Below are 13,370 nucleotides of genomic sequence, written 5' to 3'. Positions count from 1 at the left end.
TTCTGCGATTACTTAAAATTTTCGGCGGTCATATTGTCACTAAAGTAGGTATAATTTCAAGCTTTCAAAAGCCCTTTTTAATATCTGCAGATTCACGCTGAACGCGCAGCTGAGAGAGCTTGGCTCGACATTCAGGAGCATCCGATATTTTCATCGGATGGAGACAGTTTCCTGATGCTTGCTGCTGTCCAGGAGGGGAGTAGGGAAGCTTACACGCATATTAAGCACGTGACTGTCACTCAACAGCACATCGCTGTCCTCAGCCACGGTCGACACGAGGTTGATCGAATCTTAAGTTGGGATAATGTTAGCCATCTCATGTAAGTCAGCGATAAAATGGTGGATGCGCCGGGCTATTTTCCAAATTTTGCTTTTTGGTAGCTATTACTTGGCGACTGAGGAGAGAAAGGCAGGTCAAAGGCATCTATACGTAGTACGTGACCCGTCTACAGACGACCCCCGACGGCTTGAATCCCACTGCATAACTTGCGAGATCGGGGACGTCCTCTGGAGCAGCCGTTATCTTTACGGCAACTGTACGCACTTCAACGCTTTGGTGAGTCCGTTTTCGGCAAACTTGGCAGTTTTTATTGAATCGGTCGCAGATAAGCCCTCGTTCGGAATCATCGAATTCGTCATTTTACGTCCTTCAGTGCGAAGGACCCGGTCTTCCATTAGCAGGCATGCATAATGCGACTTCGCACAAGTTATTAAAGATTCTTTACGATACGAGGCTACAGAAAATGGGAATGCTCGAAAGGTTAGCGTTGCCCAAGCAAAAGTCTTTTGAGGTGCCTTTGCCCCATGGTAGTAGGGCTCAAGTTCAACTACTTCTACCTCCCAGTTGGAGGGAGGAATTGCGAGATGCTGCCTACCCTGTCCTTGTTGAAGTGTAAGTATCGACGACTTTTTGCAAACACTGCACACGCAACGCTTATAGACACGAGGGACACAAAACGATCCCAATGCAAGAAAAAAGAGAAACAACGATTAAATGTTTAGCAAAGTTTAGAGTATTTAAAAAATATATTTCGTTTTCTGTATGTATTTATTTAATCAAAAAACATATTATACAGGCTGTCCCAATGGTCCGAAAAAGCTCTATAACTTGTTTATTTTAAGAGATATTGACTTTTTATTTTTTTTAGATTATAGTTGCATTTCTGCTGCACATTTTAAAAATATTGCGGTTTTTATACAAGGTGTCCCAATATTAAAAAAAMMMYWAARKTWWKKTTTTTTTTAAATGGAATGTACTCAGTTTGATTTTATTTTTTGGATTCTACGCTAAATTACAAATAACTTTTATAGAGGTTGTTTTYATTTATCTGTTATCAATTTTAATTTGTGGCGCTTGTGGCACCCTCTATTTATTATTGTACCAATCAAAAGCTCTTTTGACAAGCTTTCCATCAATATAAGGTTTGTATAATCTAGTGTAAAATTCTAAGTTGCTATCCTAAAATAACTAAATTTTGAAAAACTTTTCTGTTTTGGACAATAAAAATCGAGTGGGCTTCTGTCATTGTTACAATCTATCAATTTTATTGTGAAGATTATAAGTCCCAAAATGAATTTTACTCGTCGCGATACCATTCCATTTAATAAATGCAGATATGCTATGTCGTGTTAGACTATCTTTTGGATGAAGACTGCATACTTGTATTGAAGAAAATGGTAATATTTTTGAGCATCTGTTATAAAGAAAATTGTAAAATAGCTTTAATGTTTTGTTTTTTTTTGTTTGTTAATGTTTTTACATTTTTCTACTAAATTGTGTTTATACTGCTTTGCATATGTTAGATTTTGCCTAATTTTCTCTGTAACTCAATTGTGCATAATATTGTACATTTTCTTGCAGCAAAGAATTCCATACTTTTGTTTATTTTCTGTGCTAATTTTTGTTGCATTAGGCCCACTCGATTTTTATTGTTCAAAACAGAAAAGTTTTTCAAAATTTAGTTAATTTAAGATAGCAACTTAGAATTTTACACTAGACTATACAATTACAAAACAATTGATGGAAAGCTTGTCAAAAGATCTTTTGATTGGCACAATAATAAATAGAGGATGCCATTTGAAAAAAATGAGTTTTTGACATTTTTAATTTGTCATGTTTAAAAAATCGCAGTAGGCACTGAGCAGGTTGTTGAGTAAACACTTAAAAGATGCGGCAAACATTCAGGAATCAAACGGCGTTACTTACTTTAACTTGTGTGCAAGTATTTAGAAGGTACGAATTTTTAGTCAGACCCCTGCATTTCAAAAATTCTGGTAAAAAAGCGCCACAAATCAAAATTGATAACAGATAAATGAAAACAACCTCTATAAAAGTTATTTGTATTTTAGCGTAGAATCTAAAAATAAAATCAAACTAAGTAGATTCCATTAAAAAAAACATAACTTTAGTGTTTTTTAATATTGGGACAGCCCTGTATATAAACCGCAATATTTTCAAAATGTGCAGCAAAAACGCAATTATAATCTAAAAAAAAGAAAAAGTTAGTATCTCCTAACATAAACAAGTTATAGAGCTTTTTCGGACCGTTGGGACAGCCTGTATGTACTTATCTACACAAATGTAGTGATAACTTTAGAACACTTTTTATTATAGTGCCCAAAACCATTGTTATTTATTGTAGTAAAATACAATTTTTTTATCTCGTTAGTATAAAACGCTGCCGCCGGTTTGTTTAATTCTGATTTTGTTCAAAACCACTGTTCAWAATCTTACTGATTTATTTTAACAARATTAATAAAAGTTAATAATTACCAAATAAAGTGGAGAAGCAAACCAAAATTTGTAAGACTTGATATGACCTGTCCTGACCTTTGTTTTCAGTAACGGCAGACCGGGCAGCAAAGCAGTGACAGAAAAATTTCGGATTGATTGGGGTACCTATATGTCGAGCCACTGCGACGTGGTTTACATCCGTTTGGACGTGCGAGGAGCCAGTGGCCAATACGACCGTGCCCTTTTCCGGCATTTGGGGGGTGTCGAAGTGCAAGACCAAGTCGCAGTGCTGGAACTTCTCCTCAACACATATAAATACTTGGACAAAACTCGCGTCGGAATTTGGGGTTGGGGGTACGGCGGGTATGTCACATCCATGGTGCTGGGGCTGGGCAACCAGCAAAAAGTGTACAAATGTGGGGCGGCGGTGAGTCCCATCTCTGATTGGGCGTATTACAGTGAGTAGCTACTTTTTTAGAGAAAATGATCTGTGTTTAAGAGAGATAATCTAGATTCAGCATTTACGGAAAAAATCCTCGGAGATCCCAACGAGAACAAGAAGGGGTACGTGCAGGCAGACGCCACGCAGCGTGCGCAGAACATCCCCCGAAACTCCTTTTACCTTTTACACGGTATGGCCGATCTTACGGCACCTTACATTCACGGGATTTCTCTGGCACGTGCCCTGACGGAAGCCGGGGTACTGTTCCGATATCAGGTGGGTGGTGCCTTTTCGGCAATATTGTTAAATAATGTTATTGGGGTTGTTTCAGAATTACGCCAACGAGGGTCATGAACTCGAAAACGTTTTGGAACACGTGTATAGCTCGATGCAAAGCTTCTTCGAAGAGTGCCTTAGACTAGATGTAGGCGAGCCCGATAAGGATAAAGATACCTGAAGATTGGTTTCCCACTTAATTCACCACCACGTGACGGCCTTCGAAACGCAGACATTCCACGTGTTATCAGTTACGAAAAGAAGAAAACAGCAGAAACGGACTAACGGAACTAGTCAATTCAATCAATAATCAAGCTGTTTATATCATAGCAAAACTTAGTGAGTTGTTCAGTGTAGAACGACAAGACGAATTAGTGATTCTTTTTTTCAAATTTTCTTGTTGAACAGTTGGACTAATATCAGATTTTATATATTAGATCCAAGTTGTGACCTCTCCTCTTCTTACACAGATTTCCACAGTTTTTACGGTGAAAAGTAATTAATGTCATTAGATTTCAACTTAAAAGACGAAATATCACATATTCATTTTTTTTTTGAATAAAGATTCATAAAGTGTTAACAAAGTATTGTAAGAAAATAATTTTAAATACCGTTAGTATTGAAAATCTTCCATAGAAGTAGATTTATTGTAAATAGCTTGAATTGATTAGAATAAGACTGATTTTATAAATTGTCAAAAATGCTTGAAGCTTTCGATTGCTTAATACAAAATGTTTCAAACGCTGTTTTAATCTTCACGGATTTTAAATAAAATTACAGAAATTTAATCTGTAGCGTCCTAAAAGCCTGTAATATAAATAATAATAAAAAACCATTATTTTAAACCACACACAATTTGGAGCTAAAAATACACTGGTTAAAACCGCACCTTTGAATTTTGGATATCAACAAATCCATAGCAAAAAGAATAAAATATTCACCAAGACAATCTCGAAAACAAAAATCAGTAAACTTTTTATTGATGACATTAAATACTTTCCACTTAACTTTTATACTGTCGGTTCACCTTTTCTATGTATCTATTATCCTTCTCGTTTCTTAATTTTCCTTCTTTTAGTGAAATAATAGTACAGATGATGTCAATTATTGAAAAACAATGTTTTAAAATTTTCGTAAAGCTGAATTATGACGATAAATCAAAATAAAACGACTTAATTATTAAACTGGAGCTTCGATATTTAAAAGTAATCAATAAAATGGTTGTGAAATATAAAACTTTCCATTTAAACAAGAATATATTATATAGTGTAAATTTTGCTTAGATTCATTAGTGGAAGCTGTGCTTCTGTCACAGCGAAGACAATCTTTACAAGCTGATATTTTGTTGATAAGTTTGAATTGGTTTTACCATGTGTCCACTAACGCTGTCAATTTTTTCTGAATCATCGATCAAAACATTCTAAATTTGGTGGTCTAATTTAAAAACTTTCGTTGAATGCGAAAATTTTTGGCCTATTTCTCAGAGGATTTGTGTTTTGTAACAATGGTTATCTCGGTGTATTATTTTTATAGCAATACTAATTTGTTGCAAATGTTGCCTAATAATTGTTGTACACATCAGTGTTTGTAAATTAAAAATAATGTGCAGAACACCAATTAAATTATTGATTTTTATTAGACAGCAATGTTAGATAATGGAATGTTAAATGTTTCTTTTTTGTATTATATTAAAAACAAAATGATGCAAACAATGTTTACAATAAATCGTTATTAAGTAAAAAACGCTTTATTGAACACCTTACATTTAAAAACATCAATCAGTTTGACAATTTAATTATCAAAATTATTACGAATACTAAAACACAACAATGAATCAAATTGTAAGGATTTAATTTGCACAACATACTTAAAACTAATTAGACTTTTCACAGGGACTTAAACGTAAAAGAATCCACTACAAGAGAAGAAGTCGACACTCATTTAAATTACATTGCAGGAAACAACGAAGAAAACAGTTAAAAAAACGAAAAATAAAATCAGAAATAACAAGACGTCGCCTCGCTGCCCTTGGTGGAAGATCATCTGAAGAGTCAGTCATCTACGTTGGAACAACCAATAGATACGCAAATGTTTCAGTGATTGATCTCACAAAAAGCTCAACCAACATTTTGGAGACCAAAAAACCAAACACTACCTCAAACAAAAATTCAATTTTCTCACCAAAAACAGTCTCCTTAGTCGATTACAAATTAAATGGTTCAAACGAAAGAACAGGGATCCTGCACGCGGAATATGAATACATGTCAGAAAAGCTCAGTCCTGAAAAGTGTTGATCTGATAAATGTCTTGTCCATGTCTAAATAAAATCTTGATTGAAAAACTTCATCGGAAGATACGCCTCACTTAAAAATGTATTGTTTTTAACTAAACCCTCAATCGAAGCCTTCTTCTCACTATTGAGAAGCAATTTTAGTTCGTCGGATATTTTTGGGTGTTCTTTCATGTATGGGTATTTCAGTAAAGAATTAATTGCTTTTATTTCCCTCTGGCGAACMTCTTGGTGTTGAATTCTATATTTGTTGATTTCGGAAGGGAAAACTCCCAACCAACGAGCATTTGGTACTGCTAATTGATCCGATAAATGACAATTCGCCTACAATCACACTACTTAAGTACAAAAAATTGATCAAAATTCATTTTTACAAGAGTTCCAAATCTGTAGTTTAACATAATTCGGATTCCATATACATCTGCGTCTACAAGAATGAAAACTGGTAGTGACAACATAGTSGATATTTTTCTGAGAAATAAGCGAGTGTTTATATCGGGAACTCCTTTACCCTAAAAATATTAAATGAGTTAAAATTACTAAACGCAAATAAAGATACCGTTATCATTATGAACGGACGTGCTAATTTATTCGGTAAATCCTCTTCTAATAATTTGTGAAAAATCGATTCTTTTTCGACCACAAGTATAAAATAAGCGGTAGAATGAATCTCAACGATTTCATCAAGATCATAAGGTATTAAAGTAGCTGTTAAAGAAATTGTTATATAATTTACAAAAAAGTTATTTGTTACCTGGTGTATTRCAATTAGTCATTTCACCAGAAGTCCAAAACAATCTCAAATTTCCATATACTAACCCAGAATGCGAAATAATATTCAAATCCCAAGGCCCAACACCTATCAATCGAGTTATGTCTTCAACAACACTATTTACTTGTGTTTGACTTCCTACTAAATGCTTGATTTGATAATAAATTTCTCTAAAATTTGTTCTAATAGAATTTCACTTCTAAAGTTTAATAATGCTACCTTTTGGTCAGTTTTTGCTTATTTTCCAACAAACTGTAGATTTTTCCCAACATGTAAATTATGCGGCAAAATGGTTGACGAGATTTTTGCGCAAGAAAACGTATTTTTCTTAATTTTCTTGCATCCAAAGGCGCATAGTGTAATCTAAAACAACTAATTATTTCAAAATCTATCGAAATTTTAAACAACCTTTCGTTTTCAAAAACACACATACTCGCTTTGCTACTATTTCGTACAACAAGACATGGTACTTGGTCATTGTCAAATGCTTCATATATTTTTGCAAAAATATCTTGAATTTTTGATTTAATTTTTTTCTTGTCGATCACTTGAAGTGTTTCACAGCAACTTATTATCAAATCTTTATTTGCGTAAATGTTTTCAATCGACAGTTTTAATTTTTTGACGAAAATGTTTTCAGTTTTGTCTTCACTATAAATGTAAGATAAATCTATTTCAGGCCTGTTCCCATTTTTAATTATTTTACAAATTTTAGTATTTTCTTTTGTAAAACATTCCATACTTATTTTTGCGGTTTTGTCAATATATAAATCGTAATTATTCCGGTCTTCCATTATAATAACTTCATCCTTCTTTGTTTTATTTATTATTGTTTTTCCGAGCGTTAACGCCGAATCTAGCCACTTTGCAGTACCCACTTTGACTAGATTATTAAAAATTTTGAAGCCACTGGTTGTGACTGTAATGTCGTAAGAAAGAATCTCGAGGATATTGACCRTTTTTTCGGATTTTTGGGTATCCATACAGGTCGTACACATGTTTCTATTAGGAGAGCGTCGCGAAACAACTGAAGTGTTAGTAATCTGACTGTCGTTTAGAGTTTGTGAAGTGACAAGGAAATCGTATTGCTTCTTCTTATTTACCACTGAGGTATCATTAAATTCAGTTTTTGTAAAACTTTGTGACGGAAAATACGGAAGTTGCGAATATCCATCACAATTAGAGTTTTGAGTCAAGTTCGGTGTAAAAATCTCAAATGATGTTTGTGTACTACAAGTCGCAGTTTTTTGTTTTTTGTTTAGTGGTGTCACCATATTATCGATAATATTCTCAACATTTTGTTCTTCACTTTTTACACAAACATCAGTTTGTTCGTTACCAGTCAGAGACATACTTATTTCTAAATTAGAATCTCTTTGTGATTCTTCGACATTTCTCTTTTTGCATTCATGTATTTYTTGTTGTTCGTGCAAAGAATTATCAGGAGTCAACATTTTTTCCATTAGTGCCTCAAAACACATGTTATCATCATCATTTTCAGTTATGGGCAAAGCCGATGGAATTTTCTTATCAATGGAGTTAACATTTTCTCTCTTTCGTTTTCTCGGAACGTCTATAGTTGGCGTTAACATCTTTTCTAGAAGTTTTTCAAAACTTGACTTTTGTGTTAACGAATATGAATCAATTTCTTCCTGTTTTTGAAGAGAACAAGTAGCTTCAAACCTTTTATTTTGGGAACTCTTTTTCTTTTCATTTTTAGAACAAGGTTTTGGAAAAATTTTAGAAGAACCACATGAAAATAGTGAATCAAATATTTTCTCGAAACTGGTGTCTCTTTCGTCTTCGCTACTATAAGTTACATATAAATGCTTAATTTTACAACTTTTTGAGTTAGAATTGTTGATGACATTTTTAATACCAAAAAAGTTTTCTTTATTGTCTTCAAATTTYTCTTTTTCTTGTGTAAGATTATCACAAAAACTCATTCGGTCATCAGACATTTTCTACTTTTCCAGTTAAGTACCCAATAACAAATATCAATTCCACCTTACTTTTTTTTTAAGAATTACGTTATTAACAATTAACACCACTTATAAGAAAAAAACAAGGTTATTGTTATTACTAACTGTCAAAGTTTATCTTTTGTTTCAATTTAACTACTTGGTGTATATCTAGTTGCCTAACAAACATAACACATTTATTTTACTACTATAAAATTACCAAAAAATAATTAATTATCTGTTAATTTAAATTGAAACTGTTTTGTAAATATTGCAATTTGTAAAGTCTAATTATCTATAAAATGTAATACAAAAGACATCAATTTTAGGTGTTTAATGTGTTGCCTACACACAGGTATATTTTTATTATTCGGATTTAATTTTTCTGATTTTGAACTATTAATTTTATTCAACAACAAAACGAATGTTTCAACTTTATTTTATAACTAAATAAGTAATTATATCAATCATTTAAATTATTTGCACGGAATTAAAATGTTAGTATTAAATAGAATAATCATTTGCAGCAAAATGAATCAAAAAATAGTTATACCTGAATCTGTATTAAAGTTTTTTTTATTTACATACCGCCAATAACCTCAGTTGGTACTATAAAAATTGTTAATACAGAATTTCAATTTATTTGGAATGCAAATTCCCATTCATAAACTCGTTTCTTGATAAAATCGCTAAGGGTGGTCCAAACATTACCATAACGCTTTGACAATTCAAATAATCAAAACAGGAGCACTTTTATAGTGAGCTTTATAACATAATAAATTTACTTCTTAAATCAGATCACATTTTGTCATTCACTCATTCAATACAAAAAGAAGCGTCCCCGTTACGAACCGGAATAATRTAAATGATCGCACCTCATAAATGAAATCATAAAATTTTACGACTTTTAAGGGTTGCACCATTTTATCCATGCAAAAACAACGTCACAACTTTGTAATTTATRTGGGAAAGGCAATCTGCCTAATCGCCTTATAAACTTACACTTTCGAATGTCAAATTTGTTCGCGAAATAAGACAGTTATTATCCTTATTACAARTCACACACTGCGTTTATACGGGATTTATTTAGATCTTAAATGCCGATATCAGTCTGTAAGAGTGCCGAGCTGTGCAAGTTCTTGGAGTAAAAGTTTCGGTTATTATAGAAACTAGAAAAGCAATTGATCCGAACAAAAACCTCTTGTAAACTGCGACTTTATCAATTTGAAAAATCTCGACCTTTTGTACCACCAAACTGACTTTAATGTGATCATAGTGTGATAGCTGAGGGCCATTGTTGCGACGGTTCCCGCAAATACAATAAATTTGTCACAATTTTAATATAGATATTGTAAAGGCCACTTGTGTGCAGAGAGCCACTCCACAAGAGGTGGTATTCTGTGTTTCTCAAACGGCCGTTGTGGGGCAATGCGGTTAGACAGTAGGAACAATACTAAGTGGTTTATACGATTGTAGTTTGTAGTTTTATTGTATCGCAGCTGCGATTATGTCCCTTGAATAAAAATTAGTTATGTGTCTGTCGGAATGATCGCATTGTCTGTATTATAATGTTTTAGACCGCATTCGAAAATTATGCTCCCATTAAAAAAAACTCAAACAATGACATTGAAAAGTCACGTCGCAGCTATGATCGTATGCATCAAACATCAAAATTGACAGCTGCCGTCCATCATTGACTTGATTGAGTAATCACTGTGCAAAAACTTCAAATGATCAAATCTGTAACATCGGAATATTCCCACGGACTAAAGCGTCTTTTATTTATTGCACATTATACTAAACAGTGGTTTAGTGTTACTCATTGTTTATGGCACTTCAAGAAACAAAATGAATCATTTACAATGTTTTGTCTATTATACTTATTAGGGTGACGCAGTGTTCAATTCCTGATCCTTAATCCAAAGCTTTCTAAGGGCGATAATCGTTGCCTTTATACTCACTGGTAATATTTCAACCCCCTCTGGACCAGTGAAATATGCTGGTTTGAGCTCCTGCGGTGCTATGCGTGTTAGCCAAGGGTGATTTTTTAGATGACCACTCGTGCCATAATGATCAACTTTGATGTTCTCATGACTTCATCTCAGTCTAAAACTATCATACATAAATACTCGCATAGTGAGCTTTTAGTCAATTTTAGCCACTTACCACCATAAGTACCGTTAAAAACAGAAATGAGAGAAAACAATATTATACTTACTAAAACTTATAGGGTTCGACAAATTAAATTCTACAAATTAATCTATCAAGTTTTTTATTGATTATTTTTATTCCAAATTAAAAAAGAAAAATGTTTCAAGTGAATATCAAAATGTTATGAAACAACATAATCTTTTCTAGTTGGGGTAATCTATTAAACCACCTTCAGGTTCGTGCAAAGGAATTTTATTTTTAAATTATTCTTATTGAAGGGCCTCAAGCTACAGATTTCTCAACTCTCAAGCCCTTATCACACTTCGAATAGCTAGTCCGTATTTATATTTTTGATCGCTACTCAAGTCTTAACTATTCTTTGAATAGAAAAATCCAGGAAATTTGCATTATTAGCTAAAATTTGCCAGGCAAGTCCTTTAAACTCAAGTTATTCCGTAAAAATTGAAAAACCGGTTTATCCAGTAAGTATTTATTAAAAAATAATAGTTTTATTTGACATTTATTAAAGGTCTCTTTTGTTTTCCAGAAACAAAACTTTAAAAATCAAATAAAAAATAAACACATTATTAAAAAGATACAGAATTTTTCAGTTTCAATTTTTTACACAATATGTTACTACAGATGTGGTATCTGAAACAATCAAAGACATGCTTTTTGTATTAAGAGCCTCTCATCTGAGTTAACGGTTTCTCACAGAAATAAAACCAATAATGTAGCTACCCTCAAATTGCATAACCAAAGTGGAATCCTGCCGCGACGATGGTAGATAAGGACACAGAGACCACCCCGTTCACACGCAAACGAACGACCGCAGCATATCCATCTGGACTGGTGACAATAAAATTCAAATTTTACGAACTGAAATATATTTTGTCACAGTCATTAACATCCGAGCTGCATTTTCGTAAAAATTCGCTTTTCTACAAAGAAAATATAGTTTCATTAGATTGCAACTTTATTATTGCATATGTCGAAGAAAAGTGTCGAACGACAAAATAAACCTCGAATAATAGTACCTTTTTAAAAGCAAAACAGTAATTATAAAAATGTAGTTTATTTGCCCGTGTCCGATTTAAAAAGGATTCGCTATCTGCCGTCAACATCTTAATTTCCAAACCCTGAGCATATTTATGGTGGTAATTATTTTTAACCAATGCAGCAGTGTGAAGTTAAAAGATTTTTAAGTCTGATAAAATTGTTAAATCTAGTGACAAACTTAWTGTTATAGCGGGATGGTGGTGTTAACGGGCCTATCACCTGACAAATCTTTAAAATGAAATTGATTACAAGTGCGGGTAATGATGTAACATTTGTAAGGCATTAATTATGATTTTTAATGTTACTCGAGAAGTCATCGTGATCCGAGAAGGTTAATTATATCCATCAATCCCAAGTTGAGACGTTTAGATAAGAAAAGGTGGCAAGAAACGGCAGAAAGTGTAAGAAATGTGTGATAAGAGGCAATTATTGCAGGGTAGTCCAATTCGGACTAATTGTGGATAGAGTAACTCACTTATCGCTAGCTGATAACGCTGACCGTTTAGCTGCAAATAGATGGGGGTCGTCACTTATGAAAACGATGCTATATGTACAGTTACAAAATCATTAAGCGGAACTGTAGACAAAAGCTTAACTTTATTTCTCAAAAAACTAGAAAAACAAATCAGTTAACTTTGCCACYCTCAAAAACTTCACTTTTTTTAAGCTTCCGYTTCRTCCTAATCCCGGCATACTTCTCATCGCATCTAGCACGTCTCAGAGTGACATAAGCTTCAAATTTCTTCTYCTSTTCACTCACTTTTCTCGCCTTAATTTTACTTRGAGCCCCTGTAACCTTATTCAAACCTTTTCCATCATCAATTTYTACAGTYTGATTCTTCTCAGGCAACAAAATCAACYTTCTCTTATACTCTTTCAATCGTTGGAYATTACCAGCRATTGACTCAATRCAACGATTTCTGCGTCGGGGGTCTACAGCAACCCCAAAAGTTCGCGCATATTTGTCATTCATACCAGCCTGTTTCAACTCTTGAAGAGTAAATCCACGTCCTGCTCGAACTTTACGGTTGTACCGTACGCTAGGGCAATGCACCAAAGGTCGCAGAAGTTCAGTAGGTTTTGGAGCCACCAGACGCGACTTCTTAGCACGTAGAGCTTTACGCCGGAGTTTCTTCATAGGCTGGTCGAACCAGGTTTTCACTCTTTGTTGCCATTTCTTATGGAAATGGCCATTAGAGATCATATTGTTATGGCGAACCATTTTTAGCTGCAAAAACCAAAAAAAATTTTGTAACCGAAAAAAAAAAACAACGGTTTTTGGAAATGGCTCTAGACTGTTGTAAATTACGATTTAAATTCCTAACCAGCAAGTTTTACCTTCAATTCTAGTAGTAACACGWGCAGAAAGGAAAGTGTTAAATCGAAAGACAGTTGAAGAAACTTTCAAAATGGCCGACAATGTTTGTGAACCAATCGAGAACTAATCCGTTACTGGCGGCATTTTTAAAATTCAATCAATTTGTAATTCATAGATTATTTAGTTTATAAAAAGAAAATACGACATTTAGCATTCAGCTGCATTATAATATAATAATAGTGCATCTGCTCTAGGTATCAACTTTTATCCAGAATTGGATTAAACTCATTTCGAGAACTCACTACTTAATTTTTTTTACAATTATTGTTATCAAATTATTTTTTATATTTTAAACGTAATAATAATA

General features: G+C 33.4%; 3 protein-coding genes across 7 annotated transcripts in view; 1 reads left to right on the top strand and 2 right to left on the bottom strand.

The window, feature by feature from the left end:
- LOC123013125 (inactive dipeptidyl peptidase 10) overlaps nt 1-5,189 on the top strand; it is a 35,113-nt gene extending 29,924 nt beyond the window's left edge. For all 3 annotated transcript variants that reach the window (XM_044411478.1, XM_044411477.1, XM_044411476.1), the window contains 6 exons: nt 91-320; nt 382-556; nt 606-892; nt 2,843-3,192; nt 3,247-3,452; nt 3,508-5,189. In XM_044411478.1, the coding sequence (XP_044267413.1) occupies nt 91-320; nt 382-556; nt 606-892; nt 2,843-3,192; nt 3,247-3,452; nt 3,508-3,633 (1,374 nt within the window). In that variant the 3' untranslated portion in view covers nt 3,634-5,189. The remainder of the gene's footprint in view (nt 1-90; nt 321-381; nt 557-605; nt 893-2,842; nt 3,193-3,246; nt 3,453-3,507) is intronic.
- LOC123013126 lies at nt 5,190-8,514 on the bottom strand. Of its 3 annotated transcripts, XM_044411480.1 has the most exons (7): nt 6,923-8,514; nt 6,734-6,877; nt 6,497-6,684; nt 6,302-6,450; nt 6,117-6,254; nt 5,868-6,066; nt 5,190-5,815 (listed from the first exon to the last, which is right to left on the bottom strand). In XM_044411480.1, the coding sequence occupies exons 1-7, from the start codon at nt 8,473-8,475 to the stop codon at nt 5,796-5,798; spliced, it is 2,391 nt and encodes a 796-aa protein (XP_044267415.1). In that variant the 5' UTR covers nt 8,476-8,514; the 3' UTR covers nt 5,190-5,795. The 3 variants fall into 3 exon arrangements, with proteins under 3 accessions (XP_044267415.1, XP_044267414.1, XP_044267416.1); XM_044411479.1 differs by having other exon boundaries at nt 5,190-6,066; XM_044411481.1 differs by lacking the exons at nt 5,190-5,815; nt 5,868-6,066 and having other exon boundaries at nt 6,208-6,247.
- A 3,749-nt stretch (nt 8,515-12,263) lies between these two features.
- LOC123013158 (60S ribosomal protein L13-like) lies at nt 12,264-13,099 on the bottom strand. Its single transcript, XM_044411534.1, has 2 exons — nt 13,024-13,099; nt 12,264-12,913 (listed from the first exon to the last, which is right to left on the bottom strand). The coding sequence occupies exon 2, from the start codon at nt 12,905-12,907 to the stop codon at nt 12,311-12,313; it is 597 nt and encodes a 198-aa protein (XP_044267469.1). The 5' UTR covers nt 12,908-12,913; nt 13,024-13,099; the 3' UTR covers nt 12,264-12,310.
- Nucleotides 13,100-13,370: the final 271 nt, after the last annotated feature.

The sequence above is a fragment of the Tribolium madens genome, unplaced genomic scaffold (genome assembly GCF_015345945.1).
Source record: "Tribolium madens isolate multiple individuals breed KSU strain unplaced genomic scaffold, Tmad_KSU_1.1 Scaffold_96;HRSCAF=242;Tcas5.2_LG5, whole genome shotgun sequence".
Lineage (NCBI taxonomy): Eukaryota > Metazoa > Arthropoda > Insecta > Coleoptera > Tenebrionidae > Tribolium > Tribolium madens.
Note: the sequence above shows the minus strand (reverse complement) of the source record. Positions and strands in the feature narration are given on the sequence as shown.